At 39.3% G+C, this 26,601-nt stretch overlaps 2 protein-coding genes across 3 annotated transcripts; one reads left to right on the top strand and one right to left on the bottom strand.

Moving 5' to 3' along the window:
- acss2l (acyl-CoA synthetase short chain family member 2 like) lies at positions 1–26,601 on the bottom strand. 2 transcript variants are annotated; one of them, XM_069684440.1, is made up of 19 exons: positions 26,555–26,601; positions 17,775–18,291; positions 17,424–17,619; positions 14,711–14,802; positions 14,201–14,304; positions 11,257–11,329; positions 10,990–11,065; positions 10,370–10,454; positions 8,018–8,155; positions 7,353–7,523; positions 7,097–7,230; positions 5,267–5,399; positions 4,899–4,955; positions 4,645–4,725; positions 3,282–3,390; positions 2,509–2,577; positions 2,111–2,287; positions 692–766; positions 1–580 (listed from the first exon to the last, which is right to left on the bottom strand). In XM_069684440.1, exons 2-19 carry the CDS (start codon positions 17,896–17,898, stop codon positions 453–455), a joined length of 2,022 nt encoding a protein of 673 aa, XP_069540541.1. In that variant the 5' UTR covers positions 17,899–18,291; positions 26,555–26,601; the 3' UTR covers positions 1–452. The 2 variants fall into 2 exon arrangements, with proteins under 2 accessions (XP_069540541.1, XP_069540542.1); XM_069684441.1 differs by lacking the exon at positions 26,555–26,601 and adding an exon at positions 24,242–25,414.
- ndufv2 (NADH:ubiquinone oxidoreductase core subunit V2) lies at positions 18,807–25,099 on the top strand. Its single transcript, XM_069684442.1, has 8 exons — positions 18,807–18,929; positions 19,854–19,916; positions 21,711–21,773; positions 22,658–22,774; positions 22,921–23,089; positions 23,527–23,636; positions 24,738–24,814; positions 24,930–25,099. The coding sequence occupies exons 1-8, from the start codon at positions 18,888–18,890 to the stop codon at positions 25,021–25,023; spliced, it is 735 nt and encodes a 244-aa protein (XP_069540543.1). The 5' UTR covers positions 18,807–18,887; the 3' UTR covers positions 25,024–25,099.

Raw genomic sequence — 26,601 nt, 5'->3', positions numbered from 1 at the left:
TTAATTAAAACTGATTGATTGATAAATCACTTTATTCTCAGGTCACAGAAATGTATCACAGTTTGAAACTTTACATCAGTTTTCAATCAAAAACAAGCTTTGCAAAGCTGACTGTTGAACTTAAACATTTACATCGTCCTACAAAGAAATGAGAGCAAAAAGACTTTTAAGAAAGTATAAAAGATAGTAACTCTGTTCGCAGTTTGATTGACATTTTCGCCCAAACACAAAGACAACCCAGTAGAAGTATATTTACATACAAACCCAATGACACCTGATTTAACCCAATAAAACATCAGTGTTAAGCCTCTCTATGTTAGTGGTATAATTTTCTGATCCCAGCCCTTTTATTCAGTCTTAAAAATGCCCAACTGCTGATCCAGAACCAGTGGTTTGTGATTGTCGTCTTCTGTACCGTTGCATAGCATAAAGAAAGTGAGGGAGGTGTCTGTTCAGGCTGCAGCTTCACATCTCTGGCTAAACAGCACCTCGACAACCTTGGGGTCAGCCAGGGTCGAAAGGTCGCCCAGGTCCTTCTCGTTACGGGCGATCTGCCGGAGGATTCGCCTCATGATCTTACCTAAAAATGGATCCGAGTCAAGAGGAAGAGGAGACAGAGGTTACAGGCTGAGGAGGAGAGAGGAGAGGAGGAGGAGGGTGTTGGTGGAAAGAGGTGTCGAGCTGTTGTTACCTGAGCGAGTTTTTGGGAGTGCTGGAGCATTTTGAATGAAGTCTGGCGTGGCGATTGGTCCGATTTTCTCTCTCACTGAAACAAAAATAAAGAAAAGAATCAATGTAGTGATTGTAGTGTAGTTATACATTTAGACAATTACATACAAAGCATTCAAATATAAAGGTGCTGTAGATACTCTAATATCAATGTCTGGTTGTAATCGCAATATATTGTATCGATCGGATTATCATATTATATAATAAATTATCAAGTCTTATTGTATGTTATTTAATCTTATGTTATCTTATGTATTGTTTCAAATCATATCGTGTCTTACTATACCATGTTTTACCATAAACTTTCTTAACATAAGCTGCATCATACTATGTGTGTCATATCCTATGGTAACATAACGTGACGTGACTTGACGTAATGTAACGTAATGTGACATAATGTAACTTGATGTAACTTGATGTAACGTAGCGTAACGTAATGTGACATAATGTAACGTAACGTAATGTGACATAATGTAACTTGATGTAACTTGATGTAATGTAACGTGACGTAACATAACGTATCATAACGTAACGTCATGTGACGTAGCGTAATGTAACGTAATGTGACGTAACGTGACATGACATGACGTAACATAATTGAATCGTGTAGTGCCATTAAGTGTCTTAATACTGTACCGTATCATACCGTACTGTACGGTACCGTATCGTATCATGCTGTATCGTATCAAAGCGTACCGTACTGTACCATGTTTTACCATAAAGTGTCTTAACATAAACTGCATCATACTGTTTCATATCGAATGTTATCATATAGTATCGTACCGTACCGTACCATAGCATACCGTTCCGTCTCGTATCTAATAGTCTCATATCGTATCGTACCGTGTAGTGCCATAAAGTGTCTTAACATAAACTGCATCATACTGTTTCATATCGTATCGTATAAGTATTGTACCGTGTAGAAACCATAAAGTGTTTTAACCGCATTGTACTTCCTCTATCATATCATGTCGTATCGTCTTGTATCGTATCCAAGAGCAAATCATCTCAAGAACTACAAAAACATCTAAACTGCACTTGCAGATTAAATAATAATGAACATAATAAGCAGAAGACGAAGCTTTAGGCCTGTAAATCATCTCTAAATTTAAAAGGTTTATCTTGTGTTCCCTTCCCACCAGGATGGTAAAAGATTAATCAACTCATACTTTCCATCAGTAGAGGCCCAATTACCTTCATGTAGGGATAAACAAATACCGGAAAACACTGTAAAGCAACCCCGTAATTAAAGTTACATCATCAATAGCTATAACCAAAGAATAACCCAGTCAGACAGAAAACATTACACAACATCACAAAAAACAGAATTTACAAAATTTGATTGGATTTGTATTTTAATCCTCGTGTGTCTGAGCCTCACCCAGTCTCTTGAGCTCGTCCACCATCATGTGATTAAACTCCCGACTCTCTTTGATGGTGACGAAACAGTACAGACACTCGCCCTTCACCTTGTGAGGACGGCTCACCACCGCAGCTTCCACCACGGCTGGGTGCTCCGCCAGAGCCGCCTCCACCTCCGCTGTGCTCATCAGATGGCCTGAGAGACGCCAGAGGAGACAGCAAAATATAAAGTAAGTCTAAAGTGACAAAAAAAAACATGTTAGAGATGAATAATCACAAGATTTCTGAAGAGGAAAAACCACATGAAGTTATTGTTATATTACACAACAGAGTCACTTGAGTTTGCTTTCGTAATAACATTTTGTGAGGTTTGAGAAGCAGCTGTGTTATCAGACAGTAACAGGTGCAGCACAATACCTGACACATTCAGCATGTCGTCTATTCTTCCTGTGATCCAGTAATATCCGTCTTTATCCCGTTTGCAGCCTGAGAGAGGAGAAAACACGTTCCATTATCTGTCTGAGAAATCAAGATGTACATGTTCAGTACGGAGACTCTCGCTTATTCCTGAGTGACATGAGCGTTGTGACGTTCGCAAACGATCCGATTCTTTTGAACGGCTCTTTGATGGGAACGACGGGAAGCGAGTCGTAGGTACGAGCCATTCTTTTTATAGTTGTGCCCAAATTTCCCTACCTGCCCTAGATCCACTCCCCGTCATGCCAAAGTACAACAGGCAGCTTTTATCAACTGCATCTCCACTATACAAGGTCACATGAAGCACCACAACATAGTGCAGACGTTGAGCAACATTATAACCCTCCACCAAGTCTGTGGTTTCTTTGTTGACATCTCTGTAGTCATACAGAGCTGTATCATAAATTATTGGCAAATCAATGACGTTGATTAATTGTTCCTACATTATTCTGCTGTTTCCTTTTAAATTTTAAAAGTGCGTAATTTTAAATATGCGTGTTGACACGGGAGAATAAAGGTCAGGCACGTTCACAACTCCGACCCCTCTCTCACCTCGGATCATATTTCGAACGGCTCTCGGAAAGGAACGGAGCCATAAGATCTGACTCTGTTCATAGAGCTGTACTCCCAACACTAAGTGACATACAATGTGTGAGGCAGAAGCATTTTGTGATTCCCTTTATATTATATTCTATTTATTGCGGATTACTTACCGTCACCAGTTACATAGAAACCTGGGAATTTCTTGAAGTAGGTGTTCTCGAAGCGTTCGTGGTTTCTGTACACGGTGCGCATTATTCCAGGCCAGGGCCTCTTGAATACCTGAAACAAAACAGGAAGAATACACATGAACTACTGCTGCCAATCAATTACAATAAACTTCATGAACTTTTTACATTTGGGTCGAGGGTCTAACTAGGGTGTCATGTGCAATAGCGATTATGAATCTCCTTGAGGCAACTTGTAATTTGTAATACTTTGTTTTATGAGAAAGATGACTTTTGACTTTAAAAACTAATCATGATACAGACCCCCAGCAGCATTCCAGCAGAAGGGGGCGCTATAGCTAAAGAAGCGGGGGTTATTGTTTACTTCCACCTGGCGTAGCCTACTGCAAAATGAATTTGAAAAGCTCCCCCATACATACTACCACCGAACGCAGTATGCAGTATATAGTATGTAGAATGTAGTATATAGTATATAGTATATAGTATGTAGAATGTAGTATGTAGAATATAGTATGTAGTATGTAGAATATAGTACATAGCATGTAGTATGTAGTATGTAGTATGTAGTATGCAGTATATAGTATGCAGTATATAGTATGTAGTATGTAGTATATAGTATATAGCATGTAGTATATAGTATATAGTATATAGTATGTAGTATGTAGTATATAGTACGGTATTTTGAACACAGCCAATGTCTCTGGAGGCTGCTACAATCAGACACCTGGCGGTATCACACACCTGCTCTCATCTCCTCATTTGCCTCAGTACAAGAACGCCGGCCTGACCTCGACTAATCGCCAGATTATTCCATCTCCTCCAGTGGTACTTATAGTTGGCTGCACTGGACTATTTTAGTGTATTCCAAGTGTTTATCAAGTGATTTCTAAGTCTTGTGTCCAGAATACCGCCAGTGTCTGCTTCCCGTGCCTGTGCACCACCTACAAACATTCCCACTCAAAAGGATTCTCAGTCTGCTGACGGAGCTCCTTCAGTGGCTGAAATCTTGTTGTGCTCAGTCTCCACCACTCTGCCTCAACCTACAAGCCCTTTGTCAGTCCTCAGCTCAGCAATAAACCTCCTTGAAGTCTATTTTGCCTTTGTGTCTCCTTTTGGGCCCCTTAAAATTATGACAAACCGTAACGCTTCAAACTGAAAATCTACTTAGCAAGCTGCAGATAATGCCGGCAAGCTTGAGAAACCATTATAACATATAGCACATGTATATCTCTAATGTTATGGTCTTTCCTATCCGCTGTGTGTATCTGTTAATCTGGGTGTCCATCAGCTTACTATAATTCTCCTTGCAAGGGTAAATAAAGTTGAATAGACCTGAATACAAACTTACGAGATAGCCCTCCGCCTCGCCTTCCAGCTCCTCTCCGTGTTCGTTGAGGATCGTGGGCTCCACCCCGAAGAACGGAAAGGTCTGAAATATGAGATGTGGATTTAATGCCAGATAACTGGATTCTTTTATTAAACTCCTCTTTGCGTGACTGCACGTTAATGTTAGATCAAAACCCGGATCGTAATCTACACACAGAGAAGCCAAATATGAAAGAAGGTTACGTCTCCTGCTTTGAAAGAGATGTTGTCACTTACAGCAGAGCCGGGTTTCAGCGGTGTAGCTGCAGGCAGAGGAGTCATAACATGACCTCCCTGTGAAGAAATAACAGGATATTTAAAGGGACAGGAAACTCAAAATCATTCTTATATTATAATCAGTGTTTATAGTATGTGTTAACTCGCAATTAATTCTGAGAAATGCCACAATTAGCTGTAATTGCTTCTATTTTGTTCTTCCTAAATGTTTCTATACACACGTCCCCTGTTTTATTCAACAGCTACTTGAGGGCACGTTTACGGCTAAACAGATTGAATATGGAGTTTGCTTTGTCATGTATGGGGTTGTTAGTGTGAGTTTACTGGGGATTTAATCATTGCAGGATGATGGTGTCTCTGGCACTCACGGTCTCTGTCTGCCAGAAAGTGTCGACGATAGGACACCGTCCCTGACCGACGGCCTCGTGGTACCACTGCCACGCCTCCGGGTTGATCGGCTCACCCACAGTACCCAGAATCCTCAGGCTGGAGAGGTCATACCTGGCACATATAAGAACATTTAGATCAGAAATCTTATATATTATCATTATGTGGTGCTGATTACTGCTCTGGTTTTTATTTATTTCATTTGTTGCATGGATTGTTAGTTGTCCGGCTGCGTACTGTATGCTGGTTGTGTTTGTTTGAATCTTTCTTGTTCTCAGGTTATCTCATGAAAATATACAATCGATAATAGTCTGAGGGTGATGATTAATATCTAGGTTTTTCGGGATGGATGTCTGGATAACAAGTAACAGATACCTGTGCCATGACTTCCTCTGCAATGTGCAGGTCAATGTTTATAGTCTGACTAGCAACAGATATCTACATACAACAAAAGACTGCGCTCACATAACATGGTTTAACATGGTTAATACAATTTTAACTACAAAGGGATCCCAAACACTTCGGATAACAATATCATGTCCCTGGCCTACATATTTTCTTATCTTGACGCAGACTCCAGGACAGAGCCAGACTAATTGTTTCCCTCTGTTTTCAGTTTTTTGCTAAGCTAAAGCTAACTGCCCTTAAAGTGATAATCTTAAAGATTCTAATTTAAATAAATGTCTGTTAAGCCTCTATCTATCTATCGCTGAATGAGGTAACGCAATGGTGATTGAGCCTATGGCCCACTGATGAAAGCCTTTGCATTTGCAGAATTACAGACTGGGTGTCTGTGGCGACTTTAGCGGAAAAAAAATCACAAGCGGCGCCCAGTTAGTGACGCGTTTTCCATCAACCAGCAGTGGTTGGTCTGCCAGAGAGGGTAGGTGGAGCTAAGCGGCTGCTTTTCCGGTCAAGTGTTGCGAGTAAACAGTAATCTACTATGGCTGAACAAACAAAGAAAAGATCGATGACTACAGATACAACTTCAACAATAAGTGAAAATCCAAAGAAAAAGAAACAAACTCGACGCTCAGATGAAGGCAAACAGTCTGAAAAGGAAAGCGACCGTCAGCGAGGAAAATCAGGAGTTACAACCGGAGCCAACCGTGGACGTCACACATGCAGCACTGTCTGGATATCTGGGAAGTGTGCTCCCGCAATTACTGTTTATCATTATAGGTGCGGCCAAAGAGAACGAAACTGAAATATTTGAGATTGGCACTTTAAGGTTCATTATGAGCGTACAAACACGAGAGTGGAACCAATCTGCTCATCCAACTCTAGAAATGTAAAAGAGTGAAAATATTTCTCAAAATGCCACACTGGTTCTTTACATTTTCTTCCATAAAACCCTTTTAGAGAACACAGAAAGACTCGAGGTTGGTAAGATAAAGCAGCTATCTGTTTTCAAGGAATGAGTACTTTTTGTTGCCAAGAAAAACTGATGTCAGTTGAGGGGAAATGTCCTCTATTTCTACTGTGAATCTTACAATCTGAGGCTCAGATAGTTTCTGCCTTTTACCTTTGGAGAGTGCATGCTAAGAAATTGAGTGTTTTTTTACACAGATTGGACTCATCATAATTCAAACAGATTTGGTTTTTCACCTTGTTGCTGAGGCTTCTGTTACACAAGATTTGAGAGCAGAGGAGGAGGCCTGTCAAAATTAAAAGGTGGTAATTTCCATATGAAAGCTGGGGAACCCTGTTTTAAAAATACACTCGGGGAACATATTGAGTCAAGCTTTGTTTTAAACGTCAAACTCATGCTGTTGCAGGATTTCTGACATTCAAAGGATGCAGACTCTTACTTCTGCAGCGGCTCCCGTCCGTACTTCATCAGCAGGCGGATGGCTGTCGGAGCTGTGTAGAACTTTGTCACTTTGTACTTCTCAATAATCTCCCAGAACCTGCCGACGTGAGGATGGACTGGAATACCTTCAAACTGGAAAAAAACACAACCACAGGCATCTCTAAGAAGAACGACTAAAACTACAATGCTCCTATTAGGTGCTTTTATTCTGAAAGGTGATTTTTAAAACATTAAAATATCTCTTTCAGGCTCACCAGCACACTTGTAGCGCCGTTCGCAAGGGGGCCGTAGGTGATGTAGGAGTGACCGGTGATCCAGCCGATGTCAGCCGTGCACCAGTACACGTCATCGTGGTGATGATCAAAAACGTACTTGAAGGTCAGCGACGTGTAGAGCAGATACCCTGCAACCGTGTGCAGAACACCCTGTACCATACACGAGGAGGGAAACGTGCATGAGGAGATAATTGGTCGACACAAAGGCAGTAGACAGCAAAAATAAGGGGGCTCTATTGTGTGTGCAGGCGTGAGTGTGTGTGTGAGACAAAGACAGAGATGATGTCATACCATATGACACCCTTAGCCTGTGTTTCATGTAAAGACGATATATAATAACACACAGTTATGGTGCTTTCAGCTTTCTAGGTTTGCATTTATGCCACTTAGCAAAAAATACCTCTTAAAAAACCATTAATTCTTAATATCTCAAAGCAGAGATATCACATTATGTAAAGCCAGCAGGGTAAACACCATCACAGGCTTATCAGAGTAGAAAATAGACGCTATTATCTGTTTAAGAGATGTGGTTTAATTGAGAATTTACAAGCAGATAATGAGCAGCGTGAGCTTCCCCCAGCAGATTTCCTCTCTAATCTGTGCTTCTGCTATAAAACCAGTTTCTACATCCACCCGTGTCTTACCTTTGGTTTGCCGGTGGAGCCGCTGGTGTAGAGGATAAACAGAGGGTCTTCAGCATCCAGCCACTCGGGCTCACACTCTTCAGGAGAGTCTCTCATCGCCTCGTCCCACCACACATCACACTCCGAGTCCCAGGGGGTCTGAATGCAGGAGAACAGCAGGGAACGAAAGCAACGTATAAAACCAGTCATTATATCCACTCACAGCCTGAGCCAGAAGCACAGGCAGAAACACACATGATGTTTTAAACCGACTGTAAGTGACATCTTTGAAGCAGATTTTGAATCTTAAATGTTGTTGGTGGTGTTTTAATCTCGGGTGAACGATGACATGATGCTCTGTGGGTTGTGGACCGAGGGAAAGAGCCAAAGCAGAAAAATCTGGGCTTTGTTCTTTTATGAATTAGATTGTTTTGTCATCAGCTTCTTCTTCTTAGATAGCTTATTCTAGTCTCTTTGAGTAGCTTGACTTGGCTGTTTTTTAATGACATGGTTGCTTTTGACGTTATCAGCGTAAGAGTCAGTGCAGCTCCACATTTTAAGTATTTTCTATGGAGATTAAATATGGAGTCACCCCCACAGCAGGAGTGGACTTCATCGTGTGCACAAGGTGGGCACTAGGAGGTTCTTAAATTGTTTTATGTACAAGAAATAGTCCAAGTATTTCTCCACCAACTGTAATGTTTTAATTGTAATGGCACAGTCAAATTTCTAAATTGCAGATTTATTAATTTCTTTAATTTAATCATTTTTTGGGGGCTCTAAACACCATGCTCAGGCCCTGGTACAAATGAAGGCATTTTTTTCTTACAAATGTTAGGTGAGGTTAATTTATTTGTACCCGTAGGTAGATTCAGTTTGCAGTGAGTGAGTCGGCCTCCTTTTACACACACAATAGACAGCACATAACAGACTTGTAAAACATGATACATAAAGTGGCAACAGTGCTCAAGACTAAAAGGGTAACCCTGAGTAAAAACAAGATCAAAATAAGAAGAATAATATACTATGCCATCAGTAAAAACAAGGTAAAATATATGACCTTAGTAAAAACCAGGTCAATAAAAGATAAAATGGAAAGTGCCATCAGTATAGACAAGATATGATGACAAGAAGATAAAATATGAAGATATCCATACAAAGTGCATCAATAGTACAGGATATTGCTAAAACTTGTTTATCTCACTGATGGCTGCTGGGACAAAGCTATTTTTGTACCGCTTGGTTTTACAGGCCGGTAACCTATACCTTCGTCCAGAAGGAAGAAGATGAAATTCCCTGTTTAATGGGTGGGAGTGGTCATTTTAAAATGGAGCCAGCCATCCTCTGTAACCGTCTGGTGTGCAGGGATTCTGAGTTCTCCAGTCAGCCTACTTGACCATTTCACAATTTGAGTCAGACAGTTTCTGTTTTTTAGCGACAGGTTTCCCAACCATGACACCAAAATGATAAAATAGATTCAATAAAAGCACGATAAAATAAGATCATCCGGGTTCTGTCAATGTCAGTGTACACAGTATTTTAGCACAGATTGGTTTTATAATGATATTATCAGTCATTGTTCAGTTTTGTATATAGTAACTAAGTAACTTTTTCATTAACTAAGCCCAGGAAAAAACTTTCCAACAATAAAAATAACTAAATTTGGGAACATTTAACATTAAAGCTCCTGTGAGGAACTTTCAGTTTGTGTTGATTTTGGCGCCCCCTGTGGGGAAAGTCGTACCTCTTATGTCTTTGCTGATTTTGTCCTGTACATGCTTAAGTGGTGGTTTTTAACAAATAATCATGTCATATCAACTCTGCCGCCCGTCTTCTCACCTACTCCCGCACCAGAGATCATATCACCCCTGTCCTTCAGGACCTCCACTGGCTCCCCAGCCAACAAAGAATCCAATTTAAAATCCTCCTTATCACCTACAAGGCCTGCCCCCCCCCACACACCTCACTGACATCCTTCACCAACACACTCCCACCTGCAACCTCAGATCCGTCCGCCAACGGCAACCTCCTCACCTGATCAAAGCATCGGACCTGGGGGGACAGAGCCTTCTCTATTGTGGCCCCCTCCCTCTGGAACTCCCTCCCCCATCACTCCCCTCCTTCAAAACTGGACTCTAAACCCACCTTTTCAAATCTGCTTTTAACCTGTGACCGGTCATCATCTCTCTGTTGTAACTGTTTTCTTTTACATACACATTTTGACTGTATTTTCTGCACCCCAAAACTCCTCACAGGGACTTTAAGTAATATGACACTAAGTAGATTAAATATTTCTATTATCACTTTTTGGCACAATTTAGTTTAAGGGAATAAAGATATAAACCAAATAGAAGCTGAGTCATGTTTAACTACCTGTAGTTTGTTGCATGCAGCTCCGCTTTTCGTCCTCAGTGCGTGGTGCTTTACAACGAGGCATTTAGTGACACTGGATGAGGCTCTGTGAGGAAGACAAAGAAAGTGAGAAAACAAGCGACAGAGGAGGGATCCCTCTTATATGAACACAAGTAGCATTAACAATAGTTCAGTAGTGGTAATGATAAGTTTATGATACAATAATATAAGTTAATAGTACATTAAATAATGATTAGAGTTAAATAGTTTCAGGCAAACTTACTGTTTAGTACCCTGAAACAATCATTTTAATCAATTTGTTTTGTCACATGAGGTTTTCCCAGCATGCATTGTTTCCCATTTCACACCCCTGTCTGCTTCATGTTGCAGCCCTGGCTTCCCTGATGAATCTGAGCGCTGCGCATGTTTCCCGGCAACCTGTGATGTGGAAACCAAGGAAGTGTGTTTCCTCAACATCCCTGATAACAGGTGATAGGGCTTTGCTGTGGTTGTGTGTGTGTGTGTGTGTGTGTGTTCAGTGACTCATATGCCAGGGGTAGAGTCCCATTACCAGCAGCCTGTGTAAATAAGGGCGGCATGCCGAGAAAAGAGGACTTGTCAGCCTTGGAAGCAGGACCTACTTTTCTCTGCACTTCTCCAGAGCCTCGTCTGCGATCTGCTTCAGGTTGATCAGCTTCTCTCCTCTATAAACACCATCTGTATGTCACAAAGGGATAGAGGGAGAGAAAGAGGGAGGGACAGGTAGATTGAGAGACAGATGTTAGGTGAATCAACAAGCAGGGAGGAGGATTTCTGCAAGTGTTTTACAACTTGAAAACCATCTTCTCGGCCCATAAGAGCCACATTACATCATATATCCTGGTGCGGCTGTTCGATGCCGGACGTACCTGCTGTCACCAGGACGCTGCTCTGGGCGTCTATGATCCTCTCACACAGAGACTCAGAGGAGAAACCTGCAAACTGAACATAAAAAAGAAAGACACAGGAGGGACAAAGCTTTAAGTTGGACTTGTTTCACACTAAAAAAGTGTCTTTGGGTTATGATGACATTGTACACTTCACACAACACTTCAACATGGGCAACACAACAAAATCTAACAGGGCAGGAAACCTTACATGTTGTGTACAAGCTGACGGTTTCCAAATTGTCTAAACAATTTTATTTGAAGATGAAAATATAAGTAAGAGCAACCAGAATCTCAGTGATAATCCCTTATTGCACATGTGGGGTGCACATTACTGTTAATACGTCAACACTTAATTGAACCAGCAAACTGTGTTGGATGGCTTCAATGGAAAGTTTGGATTGTAATTATGTCATTTGCTTTTGTTTGATCATCAAATACCTCTATGGTTACTAGTCAGATGCTGTTTTAGCAATGTTGTTATGTTCCTGGATGTTATGTTATGTAACTGGACCACTGGACCCCAAACCTGCTCTTCTACCTGTCTCAATGCTTCAGGTCCCTCAAGTTCACTCAGAGCTTCCGCCTTTAGCTCTTGTGCTCCAAACATGTAGAATTATTAACGACAGACTCAAGATCGATAATTTAATTTCTCTTGAACCAATTAAGATGATAATCTCGAACCACTTCACGTCAGTAGGAAGTTGTTTTCATTGAGAATTGGTTTGTTTTAACTGTGCTTTCTGTATCTCGACATCATTGTAAACTAGAGAAACTTAAGGCTTAAATAAAGGTTTGAATTAAATTAAATCAAACTTTTACAGTATATTATTTCCAATAGGAATGAATAGGAAATAAAAAAATAAGCTCTAGTGTCTCAGAAAACCACTAAAACACACCCTTGCTAAATTAAATACAATCAAAGGGGTTTGATGCTACAGCCTTACCTTGTCGAGTATGAGCAATAGCATATTTTGGCTAATGTTAGCTAATATTTAGCCTACTTTAGGCACATGTAGCAGTGTAACTGAAATTCCAAAGTCAGTTTACTAATTTTGTGGCTCTTTTTTAATTCATCTTATTCACGAGCCGGCCATATTCCCCTGACGTCACGCACAGGGTTGTAGGTTCAAATTCTGTGTTTATGTTGTACGGTTGTATAAAAGTAGGCTATCTAACAACTTTTTTAATAATGAGCAATTTGGTAAAACAACATATTAGATACATTATTAGCTATTGTTACATAACAGCTAATGCTAGCTTTCAACCACTTACTAGCTAACATTACGTTAGCCTAGTATCATGTAACACTACCAAACAGATATTAGCTTTTAGTCCCTTACTAGCTAACTGTAAGTTTAGCTAGTAAGTAGTTAGTTACTAGCTAATTGTAAGTTTAGCTAGTAAGTAGCTGAATGCTTACGCTAGCTTCTGTCTGACTGAAGGTTATCGAATGTGTTGCCCAGATTTCCCTTTTTCTTTAGTGTCTTTTCAGTTGCTTATAAATCAAGAAGGGCTGACATGATAGTGATTAGTCAGATGAAGTACCCTTGACACAGCAGTTCAACATTATTACAGCATATGAGCATAACCTGAGCATGACGTCAGAGCAAAATGGCTGCTTTGTGAATATGGTCAATTGTTTTACTGTTACACAATTATTCAGCTTTCACCATTCTTTTTGAATTGTTACTCGTAGCTTCAGTGGCTGCAGGTCAGACAAATTACAAAGGCTCACTTTGAACTACAAACAGATGCCTTTCCCTCTCATTACCGTTTATAGAAGAGTCACCTCGTTCAACTTCAGATAATGAACCAGACATCTATAATTAATATTTCATATCATTGCCATTTTCCTTGTCTCCCGGCAGACGCTTGTGTTCTGGCCAAGGTTAATAGTTCACACAGTGTTAAGTTTCAGTGTTGATGACAGCATTATGAATCAGGTCACTGACGACTCTGGACTCAGCAAAATGTCACTGCATGTCTGACATTGGCTGTCCTGCCTGGCACCTTCTATGATTTAATTTCATGCCAAGTTAATTTATGATTAATATTAACAGTCACATGAGAATCCAGGATGCTGGTGCTGCCCCGAGGATCCTTCTGTTACACAGTGATGTTTATATAATAAAAACTCAGATTTGGAAAATTTACAACAATGACCAAGCACAGACAAGGTCGCTCGCAGTGAAGACTGCCAAAAACAGTCCTTAGCACGTCGTAAAACAAACCAACCTTGGAGCAGACTGGATATATTTTTAACCGGGCTGCTAACCTTTGCACGGATTGGGAAGGGTAAAAAGCTAAAATAGTGCTAGCAAGTGTCTGACCCATATATTGAGCGCAGGTGCTGCCAGAACTGTATTCATATCAAGAACAGCTGATAACTACAGGAGCGGGGCAGTCTGGGCTATCAGATGGGAATGGGGTCAAAGCAGCAAACACTGCAGACCTACATATTGACTGACTTTAAAAGTTACTTAATTTGCACTGAGGTCAAATAAGGAGTTTTTGCATGCTAGACATGGGTTAAAAAGCCCCATAAATAAACACTGTTTGACTTCTGCCTGGAGAACTAGATAAGGTTAAGTCTCAGAGATGACAATATAAAAAGTGGCCAAAATTTTCAAATTATAATCTTTACATTTAAATAAAATTCTAACATTAAGGGGGCGCTGGTTTAGCTTAGTTGGTGGAGCAGGCGTCCCATGTATAGAGGCTACTGATCGCAGGCTCGACTTCCGGTCTGCTGATCATTTGGTGCATGTCTTCCCCCACCCTCTACTCCCCACATTTCCTGTCTCTCTTAGGCTGTCCTATAATAAAGCCTGAAACAATGCGAACATTAAATGACACTACAACTTAATATTGAAAATCCCACTCATGTGCTTTTTCCAAAATGTGCAAATTAAATTCTGCATACCACAATGGAGTGAACAGCGCCTATCCGCGCACAGGCCAGCATGGTGTAGACCAGCTCAGGGATCATGGGAAGGTAGATGGACACCCTGTCTCCCTTTTTCACACCTTGAACAAAGAAACAGGCAAAGAACAAGTCACATCTTGGCCTGATTTCACCTCCAACCAGCTTTGGCAATGTATCTTTAAGGTGAGTTTCACCTTATGTTGGAAATGTTGGAAATGGGCCAGATACTGTACTGTATGTCTTATATGCAACAACTGTAAGGGACATACTGTATCGAGCTAAATCTAGTGAGTTGCGGCATGCTACTACTTCAAGCATGACTACTGCTGACATTGAAGTGAACTCTTATGATTCTAATTTAAGCCTTAGACAATTAAAAAGGTTGTCATGTTGTTAATCCCAAACACTGAAACATGTTGGAATTAAGCCAGCGTTTTGGCTTCATTTCTTGTTTGACTCAAACGTTTGCCTGCTCCAAAGGATTATGTAATGATGTTAGCTTCTCACCCATTTTCTTGAGGACATTCGCGCAGCGGCAGACATGGCTAAGCAGCTGGCGGTAGGTGATGGCCATGTGGTGGTCAGGTGAGTTCCCCTCCCTGTGAGGATGACATACAAGAGGAAAAACACATGATAATCTGTTACTGTAATGCAAACATAAGCTAAATGGGGGTTTTAGTTTTTTAATGATAGACACAGAGGCCTGATATCATCACTTGAGTTCTGTGAGTTCACTGGGCAGATAACCTGTTCCTGTGGGTAATGTGTCTATATTAGGTTTGGATGTTTGACAGGACGGCTGTTTGGCGAGCTACTTGGCACAATGTTTCATAGGTCAGCAGAAAGAACAGAAGGCCTCTGTTGACATATTTGACGGCTTGATTTAAAGGTCTTTATCTACTATTTTAAACCACTTATTGTTCATAAATATATCACAAATATGTATCAGAGCAAAATAACTCAAATGTGGAGTTCCACAGGGCTCAATGTTCGGACCTCGTCATTTTTAACTGCTTAATGCTCCTGTAAGCTGAACGTGTTGTAGAAACATGTTGAAAACAACAACCAAAAGATCAAATGGTTTTAGCCTTTTTCTAAATCCCTTATATTTGAGTCTTCTCAGGAAAAATTGGCCACTTTAACTACAGCATGAATGAGAGAATTAATGTACAAACAACATTGAGGAAACCTAATCTGCGCCTTTATCTCTGTTAGGCTGGATTGTTGTAATAGGATTTTCTCAGGTCTTTCTAAAAAAGCTCTTTGACAGATGCCACTTTTTCCGATTGCTGCTGCTTAAGATCTAAAGACAGAGAAACCTGAGCACGTTACTCCAGTTCTAAAATCCCTGCACTGTCTGCCGAAATATTTGACTAACACTACTCGTTCATAAATCACTAAATGATTTATGGGCAAAAAAAATCTTCAACAGTTTCCACCCTCAAATCCTCTGAGGTTCTCTGCCATAAAATCCAAACGTGTTGAAGCCTTAAACTATTTCAGGAAATCTTTACACTTCGTTCTTTTCTAAATAAAAGCTGACTTTTCATGTTCTTCTGTTTTTCTTTTAGTCTGTATTTGGTTCGAGTTAATATACTCGACTGTTTGAGTCTCAGTTTCTTATGTAATACACTCATGCTCTGTATACCTTCATTTGTTTATACAAATAGGGTTGCCTTGTCCTTCCTTCTGTAAATTTACAAAAGAAAATGACACTAGGATGAATTTTAAATTGAGACATCTTCTTTAGTCCCCAACATATAGTTTTAGCAGCAAACGCATAGTGCATATGAACTCTTGTCACAGCTTTCAAGGAGCACATATATATCCTCTAATTTGTCCTAATTATTCAATACACGAAAACATGTTGTTGAGCTTTTTTGAAGTTGAAACCTTTTCTTAAAAGCACTTGTAAGGGTTAAGAAACTAATAGAGAATGGGTATAAATCCTTCTTTGCTTAAATAATGCGGACACTTCAGCCAAGGGACTCCTGCTGTCATCACAGAGAATTGAGACAGACAGTTCAAAACCAGAATTGTTACTTTCAAGTCCATGTTGTCTCTGGAAAAACACTGTGCATGTTCTTCTAATTGTTGGTGAACTTTCATAGTGTCTTTGAGCCTAATTATTTAAACTTTGTGCTTTAGTCGTAGAACATAAAACCTCTATTTGTGGCACTTATTTAACATCTTTTTTGAGATGCAACGACTATTGATCAATGTTATATACTTGTGTTAACTATAGGACTCTAATTGTGCATAAAAGATGGAGTAACAATCAAAGTCAAATAAAAGGGCCAACATGTTTACTTTTAAATACTTTTTAGTGTCTTATTTTTCCAAATGTTTTTAGGCCAGGGTGTGAGCTTCAGTGGAAATAGTGTTTACCAGATCAACAGAAACCATCTGGTTGATGATACCTTCAATGCAAACATGGTAATAACACAGCTGATAGACTGGATCCTCCTCATATGGCGTGCTGAATCCGGCATGGCAAACACTTGAGCAGATAGGTTACATAAGTCCTTTGATGTAGTGCAAACAGTGTTAAGACACTTGTGTGGGTGATGGCTGGTCTTAACTGCACCCAGTTCCATTGAACCCCTATTACTGCTGAGCTGGCACCGCTATTTCTATGTTTGCTAAGCCTCTCTTGTTTACAGAGCAAATATGTGTCATAATATAAAGTCAAAACAACATAAAAGTGAGTTTTTATGGTGACTTGTTAGGGTGTGAGAGTTTAAATCAGCTATTGTAGAATAAAATAGTCATTTTAAGATGTAACAGGAAGATGTGAAACCATTCAGAAAGAACTTTAATGAGCTTTCTTCTTCAAATACCTAAATGAAAACAGATGTTTTCTAAAAATCAGGCTTTGGTTGAATTTTTCTTATTGGAAGAATCCGGCAAGATCTTGTAAAATTACACTTTTGAACCGGAACTAATCATCAAAACATGATTTTATAAGTCTTATGGGACTCTTACACGCTGGAGTAATGATAGATTGTAAAGTGTATTTCTTGTATTTCTTGTTAAATTGATCCAGAGAATTGAAACACTGAAGCACTGACACTGTGTTGTGCTATCTGAGGTTTGCTTTGGTGCAGTGAGGTCAGCACAGGGGACACAACAGTTGCTATTGACTTGAATACCTGACATAACTGCTGGCAGCATCTCCCATCAATGCCATGATTCATCCCAGGCGGACATTGTTGCTTACCAGTAATAGGCAACCTTTTCACCCAGGTTCCTCTCCCTCACCAGCCTGTCCAGGACATTATAGCACATGTTGGTTTTGGCCCCTTCCATGCATTTGATGTAAATATTGCCTTTTGTCACATCAAAGTTGTACTGCATCATTGATCCTGTTGCTGGCTTCTTCCAAAAGAACTCATCAGCAATCTCCTTCCAGAAAGCTGAAACAGAGTGATACATTATGTCAGAGTTACATGCTGCAGACAGTGTGGATAAACAGAAAGAGATACTGTGCGTGCAGACAGGCTCAGAGGGAGGTGGAATGCATGGAAACACTGCAAGCACTGCACTAAAAATAAAGACAAGCTTGACCTACCTTCTGGATTCTCGAGGGATTTCCTGTACAGGGCCAGATAGGAGTTAAAATCAGGCACATGGGCATCCTTCTTCAGGTCATCAGGAGGGTAGTACATTTTGTCCTGAGTCTCAGGAACAACCATTGTGAAAGGACAGATGCAGACAGGCCTATATCAACTGATGGTGAGTGAGAAAATGGGTTAATCTGGAGTCAATGCTGATCTGTCTGGATCCTCCTGGGGAAGGTAAGATCACTACAAGGCCTTCTATACCGAAGCAACACAATTCAGCATGCATAAGAACCACCTCTAATCCCTGAGCCTGCAGGCTCTCTCCCAGTCTGCTTAGGTCCAGGGCAGCCAATCAGCTCACATGGTGCGGCACTCCCTCTTTTTCATTGGGTAAGCCCTCCCTGGCCTGTCGGTGGCATTATATTTCCAAGCAACTAGGATAGGAGGAGGCGGAGGTGTGTAGCAGGATGAATGCTGGGGATTCAGGCAGGCACAGAGAGTTTCATAGGGAGGGTGATGAGTGCTCTGTGAATAGGCAGGGAGAGATAGAAAGAGAGAAAAGAAGGACATTTTGGTCACTGAGAGCAAGTAAACAAAAGCCCTGATCCTATAGGCTTGGTAGCTAAATTGTTTCATAGGTTTATATATTTTTTAACTTGCATAATAAAGACATCTTACCATATCAAGCTATATTCCTTGCCTAGCTTTTATTTTTTGTGACTCGGCCTACATATGCCATTATCACAACGTGTTACTTTTTGAAAACTTTTTTGTAATCATTTTGTTGATCAGTTTAGTTGTTATTAAATGTAAAAATGTATGATTTAAATATATTCTCTTGATATAGTTTAAAATATTGTTCCTAGTAAACACTGATGAATATGCAACGTGAACTACCATGCAGGTTACGTAACATAGCTCAGAGGAAATGTCCAAATGGCTGTTGGCATCATTTGTTTTTGAGCTCATATTTCCTATCTGGGATCGATTTAGTTGCTCACCGACTGACTGACGTAGCGTCATACGTCAGACCCTCTTAATCGAGCGTGAGCGCTTGTGTCGATGTCCGCTGCTGTCCCGTCCATTTGCTAACGCACCGGGACCAAACTTTGAGCCCCAAAATGTTTTTATCCTCTGTAGTTCGCTCTGCAGTATCGCAGACGGTAAGGCTGTGGTATTTTCTGTGGTTCTGAGTCAAAGTTAAGATGCCTTCTTCGATTATTTAGAGATATGATGCCATGACTCTTCACAAGGGCAAGCAGGCCGCTAAGCTGTGTAACGTTGGGTAACACTAGCATGCTAACTAAGTTAGCTTTCTGCTGTCAAACGTTTGCAAGGTTATATGTTGACAAAATAAGAAATGCAAAGGGAATCTTAATCTGGGCATGAACAAAAACGTATTGATATTAACTATACTATGCCCGCCATGATATTGAATATCACGTTGTAAAAAATGTAGCTAATCGGATGTAGTAGTTGCTATGTGTGCGCTAATGTAGTAGAACAACATGGCTAAAAATAGGTACTTTAAGCACTGCCAATGTAAAATTAAGAAATGTGACAGCATTATATTATTTTAACCATTAACCTATATTTCTATTAATTATTTCCATATATATGCGATGCAAAACAATACACCAAGTATGCAACTAACCTTTAGTAATGTATGACTTTCTACCCCTGAAATGTGTATATGTTAATATATGACGGACATAATTGGGTGATTGTGTGGATAATTTCTCTAGACGTTTACATATGAAGCCAATGCAAACTACTGTTCAAGCTAAGTTTACATGAGAGTACTGTGTTGTAATGGTTCTAAGATTCTTAAAATTATCTATAAACAACCGTTTAACTTTGTAATTGGGTTCTGATTTGTTAGGGACTGTAAATTATTTTGTCTCTTGCTTTAATTATGCTTATAAAGTAAAATGAAGGACTTGGAAGACCATCTGTAGTAGACAATGACAACATGACTTTAAATTTTCCCTTTGCCAGACCATTCAGATATATTCTTGTATGAAACAAAGCATACTCAACGAAAGTCACAAAAGTATTAAATCCGTCTCCTTTCTCTGTATATGCAGGCCAGGCAGGTCAGGTCTCTGCATAGATCTGCTGCACGTGCTGGAGCAGGCGGCATCTTCGTGGTGAGTTACAATGCCTTTGCTAAACTTAATAGATGTGCAGAGTAGCCTACAGTGTTACATGTGTTTGTTAGTTAAAGTAATCTTCTTGTGGTTCTGAACTGGACATAGTGGGTTACAATAAATCGGCTTTCTGTTCCACGCTCCAACTTTAAGACCCGCTGTGATAGAGCTTTTCAGGCCATAGCAGTCGAACTTTGGAATGCTTTGCCCTCATCTTTGCGGTTTGCTGAATTTGTTGACGTCTTCAAATGTCAGTTAAAAACATACCTGTTTAGACAGGCATTTGGCTAATCAACCCACACATTGTTATTGTACTGTGTATTTTATTAATTCTTGTATTTGGGGTTGATATTTTAAACTTTGTATGCTTTTATTTGTGTGGCTTATATGGCCATCGAATATCATGTTTTATATCTCTGTATGTGATGCTAATGTAAAGCACTTTGTGACCTATGTCTGTGAAAAGCGCTATATAAATAAACTTCAATACTTACTAACTTACAATGCATCAGCAGATTACAGGAGAACATGGAATTATTGTAAGAAATGGTCGAAATGATACAAGTCTACTTCGGCCAGAATATAAGAGAAAAAGGTTGCTTAATTTTGATGACTATGATCAAATTATTAGTGGTTGTCAATACTCTCAGGGAGATTTGCCAGTTGCTCTTCAATCCGGGACTACTTTTTCAAGAGATAGCAGCGAATGCAAGAAGCCACCACGTAGAACAGAAATCAACACCGAAAAACCACAGAAATGGAAAATCGGATTTTTCTCTGTGGTGCTTAAAACCTTTAGAGTAACTGTATCATTGCTAATTATCCTTTTCACGGATAATTTTTTATTTAGTACACCAGTGTGTCAGTCCACTGTTTCTTTATTTTTGTGATTTTACAGTGCAGGATTTATTGAGATACTTTAATGAAACATTTTACCTATAGTTTGAAAATACGTTGGAGGTTAGGGTCTCATTTCTTTATCTAACTTAATTTTTCCAGATAAAATATGCCAATTTTATTCCACATACAATTACAAAATTATCAAATATCTGTCTATTTGTTTAAAAATGAAACAGCTATTAAACAACCGGGTAAATGTTATCAATGCATGTCTCTGCGATATGCATATCATATATGCTGAAATGATCCCGGAGGTATCCATTTTCCAAAAGGATATAATTTATCCCGAGAGCTGCCTTTAGAGCCTATTAGAGCAACGCTTTGCAACAAAAAACACCTCAAGTGATTTTCTTAGCAATGGAAACATGCCATGGTTTCACTGTCTCTTGATAGTAAAGATGTTTTCGGTCTATAAATAGAGTTGTCTTTGAACAACTCCTCTTCAGTCATGACTGATGTTTCTGACATCCATGACTGTTGCTTCTGACGTCTTTAACTTTAAACACCAATAAAGTCCTTTTTCTCAATTGCACAAAGGATGTTTGCTGCTCACAAGGGGGCAGTATGTACAGAAGTAGAAAGCATTGTTATCTGTGTTGTTGCGTTTTTTTCTCTGTGGTCTACCAGCAGCAGCAGCTGTTTCCTCTCCTGGATAACCTTTTTACATGAAAGGTTGTCCATATTTTATCAGGGATTATTAAATACTCCTCATGAGACTGTTACTCACATGAAAGAGGGAGCTGTCGATTAAAAATTAATCCCTAAAAGCAACTTTTTGATGAACAGGATTTAATATTAATTGGCAGACTGATTTAAGAATAATCAGACGTTTGGTGTGAACAATGTAAACTATTCTTTATTATATTCTTTAACACTGTGGTCTTTCTGTTTCAGCACAGAGATACTCCTGACAACAACCCCGATACTCCTTTTGAGTTCACTGAGGAGAACAAAAAGGTAAATGGACTTGCTGTGTCGTACATGTGGAGGATGTAGTAATATTTTTATATGAAGCAAATGCCAATATCTGTTTTCCAAGCTGTATTTAATATGCATTTTATATTTTTTTCAAGTCTTTTAAACAAATGCTGACAAACAAGCTAAGGTTTAAAGAAATGTATTTCTTTCGTGTTATTGTGATGTTTTATTTTGTTAGTAATAATTGTGTTAAATTGTATGGAAGTCTCACCCCCCTTTCAAGCCAGCCTATGTTCCTTTAGTTTCAGCCAGACAGTTCTTTTTCTCGTCATATTTTAAAATGTATTAAAATGTATTGTTATCTGAAAGACTGACAGGTGATACAGAGATTTATCTATCCATGCCATGATGTACACCCTGGATTTCCCCCGTTTACTTTTTACATTACACTCTGTTTAATTTTATACTGTTTAATATTTGCACTACCATCATCTTACATGAACCTGCACATCTGTACAGCTCTTTAATTACACCTGTTGTACATATTTTGAATTATATTGCTTTTTAATATGTTATTCTAATTGTCTATGTTTATCCTAATTTATTTAAGGTCCATGACAGTAGGAGTACTACTGTTAAATAGAATTTTATTTATTTTATTCTAGTTCTGTGTTAATTGTTGTGCGCCAAAACGCCAAGTCAAATTCCTTGTATGTGTAAACTTAGCTGGCAATAAACTTGATTCTGATGTATAGGTATGTACCCCTGTAATGGATGGTTCAATTTAAGGATTATTTGTTATATTACTTTTAAATGTCTCTGCAGATAATAATGTTGTTGTTCTATTTGGTCTGACAGCTAAAGTGTAAAGATTCTCAGCAACTCCACATTTATGATAACTGTCTTTTCCCTCTCCCTTGTAGAGGATTGAGGCGATCGTTTCAATGTACCCGATTGGACACAAGCAAGCAGCCACCATCCCCGTGTTGGATGTGGCCCAGAGGCAACATGGATGGCTCCCTATCTCTGCCATGAACAAGGCACAGTGAATCTCTTGGAATTTGTTTAACAGATATGTGATGCAAATTAGATTTTTTTTAATCCTTAGAAACGTTTTACTACGCATTCTTAAAACACCATCTTGTAATGGGAAGCTTTTTTAATGTTTGCAATTTCTTTCATGCAGGTCGCTGAGGTGCTCGAAGTCCCTCCAATGCGAGTGTATGAAGTTGCAACATTTTATACAATGTTCCTGCGTCAGCCCGTGGGAAAATACTTCATTCAAATCTGCACAACAACACCCTGCATGCTCTGCAACTCAGACAGCATCCTGGAGGCCATCCAAAACAAACTGGGTAAGAGAGCCATTTTAATTTAACAGTGGCGCACCAATGAAGAGATGAAAACGCAGATGAGAGCAATCTTTTTTTTTATTGTGTATATTTGGGATAGACAGGGATTGGAAAACAAACATGTAAATATACAGTTTTCTCTGCAATTCAAACAACAGTGATCTGTAGCAGCAAACAGGAAGACACACAAGCCTGAAATCAAGCCAGATGACTACTAAACTACCCCAGTCTTTGTGGCATTTTATAAAGCATGCTCAGATTTCTTTCTTTTTTTAAGTGAGGTTATACTTTTTGTTCAAACTCGCATATAGTGTTACAGCTCTGTAATGTCACGCGGCACTGCCTGTGTCAAAAATATCTGTGGTTTCAGTAACATAATCTGCAGCTAGTCAGAGGAGATTAGCTGAACATAAAGCAGCTCTTCATTTGTTTCTCTACAGGTATCAAGGCTGGAGAGACTACTCCAGACAAGATGTTCACGCTAATAGAAGTGGAATGCCTGGGTGCCTGTGTGAATGCTCCAATGGTCCAGATCAATGACAACTATTATGTGAGTGCTCGAGTACGCTTTGCATTTTTATCTAAATTAACAAAACTAGGTTAAACTTGAAATTAGTTTTGCAAAGAAACTATGCGGAGACTATCAGTCCTATTTTAGGAGTGCTACCTTTTCTTTCTTAAATTTGAAGGCAGTGCAGGTGTGGTATAGTCGGCACATGAACGGCATCATTCTTGTATCAATAATAATATGGTTGGAATAACAACTTTGTCCTATTTATGACCTTTGTTTGGAAAAAAAGCCAGATGTGATATGAAAATCTTACTTTTTGGATTTGTGGTGAACATTACACATTTGGTAATTTAGTTACTGCAATCTGAGCGAATGACCTAGTTAACATAACTATGACCAAGAAAGAAGGAATGTTCTATACCGCCTGATATTGCTGAGGTGTGATCATTAGAAGCAGAAAAGGAACAATGTGTTCACACCAAGAATAAGCTACTATTGAGTTAGGGATTTAATGTGATTAATTAGCATTTAGAAATGCACTGTGTGGTACTGTTTAAACGGTTTGGAGCTTGTGTTAAATTGTTTAGGGCCTAAACCTGAAAATCAGAGGGGATTGTAAAACCAAGAAGTGGATTTGAACTGACCGTTTGTCTTTTGTTGCATGTTGTTATCATTCAACCCTCTAATGCTGTACACCCTTTTCCAGGCAAAACACTAAAAAAAGGAGGCAGCATAATGACTTATTAGTATCAGATTAGATTTTGAAAGCAAAAAACACTACAGGGCAAAATTATCCTCCATATCTTTTAATCTGTGACAACGTACTTATTTTGAAATTGAAAATTGTCATAATTAGGCAGTCTGATCTATTTTACTGGCAGCGCGTAACACATGCTTTCTGAAAAAGAAATGTTTGTTATACAGCTCCTTGCAATTCTGCACAAGTTGTATTGCAAAAAATGCATCCTATGCTTACCTACACTTGCCTTAAATTTGAAATAAAAAGATGAACATACTAGTGGTTGAGAAATGTTGAAAAACTGTTAAGCCCTTAAAAACCAGCATGCGAACACTAGCAATAAAAAGCAGCACACTATTTTGATTTTAATTTCATTTATCCTCCTTTCATTGTTTTTCCAGGAGGACCTCACACCTAAGGACATTGACGACATTATTGATGAACTCAAAGCAGGCAAAATTCCACCACCTGGGCCCAGGTACAGAACATGCAAAATACCTTCATGAATTATTATATTGTTCTGGTTGGAATATATTAATGAAACATTATAAACGCGGATGGTATATTAAGATGTTTTCTTGTCCTTTTTACAGGGGAGGGCGATTTTCATGTGAGCCTGCAGGTGGATTGACTTCCCTGACAGAGCCCCCTAAAGGACCAGGCTTTGGTGTGAGAGCAGATCTGTAGACATCTTGTCCATTGTCCCTGAAGATGATATTATGTTTAACTCAAGCATATTGTGTAAATAAACTGTTAATGTACTTATGCCCTTTGTGTCAGTGTGTCACTTACAGAACCCTAACTTAAAAGGTAATTTAACTAAAAATAATTCTAATTGTACAGATTATACATTAATAGTTTGGCCAGTAAATGCAACTACAGTATGAGGCAGGCTTGACAATTGCACTTGACACTTATCCTTAATAATCTGGTGTTTTCCAGAGTTATCATTTACTATGTCTTTTCTGGGTCTTAAAAGATTTATCACAGTTAAGTAAGGCCATGTTCCTGCACTGGACAGTTGTGGCTTACCAAACTTAACCATACTTAAAATTCTGTTTGAGAAAACACTTATTTCGTTAAGTATCACATATCTTAACCTGATGCTGTGCGTTAAAAGAAGCTTCTGTGACAGTTTCCACTGTCAGCACTACTTAAGCTGCAGCCTTCTCTGACAAGTTTATAAAGGGTTTCACTTGACTATTGATCATACGATGTCCATTTATCTTGAGCGAATACATATTTCCCGTCAGAATACCTAATCTTACATCAAGGACACCATTTCATTGTATCACATTATTATTATTATTTATAAATAATACTTGTTTTCAAAAAGAAAATAATTGACAAGATCACCTTTGTACTGAATTTTAGATGTACTGAATTTGTGTTTCAGCTAGACTTGATTTAAAAAATTATCTGCCTTTCACACAAAACAAAATGCAAGGCTGCAACCTAATGACAAAGGCTGCTTTAGTCGCACTCATCATTATAAGTATGTTAAATAACCACTTTCGGCATGGCAAAATGTAACCAAATCTATCTTAAATTAATATTTTGATTTATACATGAATTCCAGATCCCGTATGAGCTAATCCGGTCAAGCTTTTATGTGATAAACCCTCTAGCCCTAGTCTTCAACACACACACACACCCCCCTTCCTACAACTGTTCCTGTCATTTCCATCACGCCCCGGTGGCGTTTCGTGTCTAGCCGGTGCCCCTCCCCCACCTCGCCTTCCTCTTGCGACTTTCAAGCCTGCTCTGCAACATACGATATTATGCATCGTGACGCATGCGCGCAAACACCACGATGCAAATGTCACTGCGCAACCAATTCAAAGATGGCCTTACAATGTGTTGGCGGGATAAATGGGGGAATTAACGTTATCAGTTTATTCCTTAATGTGTCGCTAAAGTATGAAGCCATGTCAACAAGAAAGAAAGGAGACGCCATTCCCCTGTTTAACTCAGCCGTGATCTTCGAGAAATTTCCTACTGACCGCAACACAGCAGCGAAAAAGATGACGTCAAGTGCCCATTACAGTTCTCCCTCTTCATTCCTTTCCGTCCATATTCACACGGTAAATACCATGAAGGAATATTGTACGCGTCAGTAGCTTACAACATTTGAAAGGACGAATAATAAGCTTAACATTAAAGTAGCGGATTTACTCACATTGTCGGTAGAATAAGAGTTAAATTGTTTGAAACGTACCCATCTCAGTCTATCCAGCAGACGGAGACCTTATAAGCTGTGGTGTT

Source organism: Semicossyphus pulcher, unplaced genomic scaffold, assembly GCF_022749685.1.
Source record: "Semicossyphus pulcher isolate SPU_LCO1_2020_fin unplaced genomic scaffold, fSemPul1.0.p SCAF_7, whole genome shotgun sequence".
In the NCBI taxonomy this organism is placed as follows: domain Eukaryota; kingdom Metazoa; phylum Chordata; class Actinopteri; order Labriformes; family Labridae; genus Semicossyphus; species Semicossyphus pulcher.
Note: the sequence above shows the minus strand (reverse complement) of the source record. Positions and strands in the feature narration are given on the sequence as shown.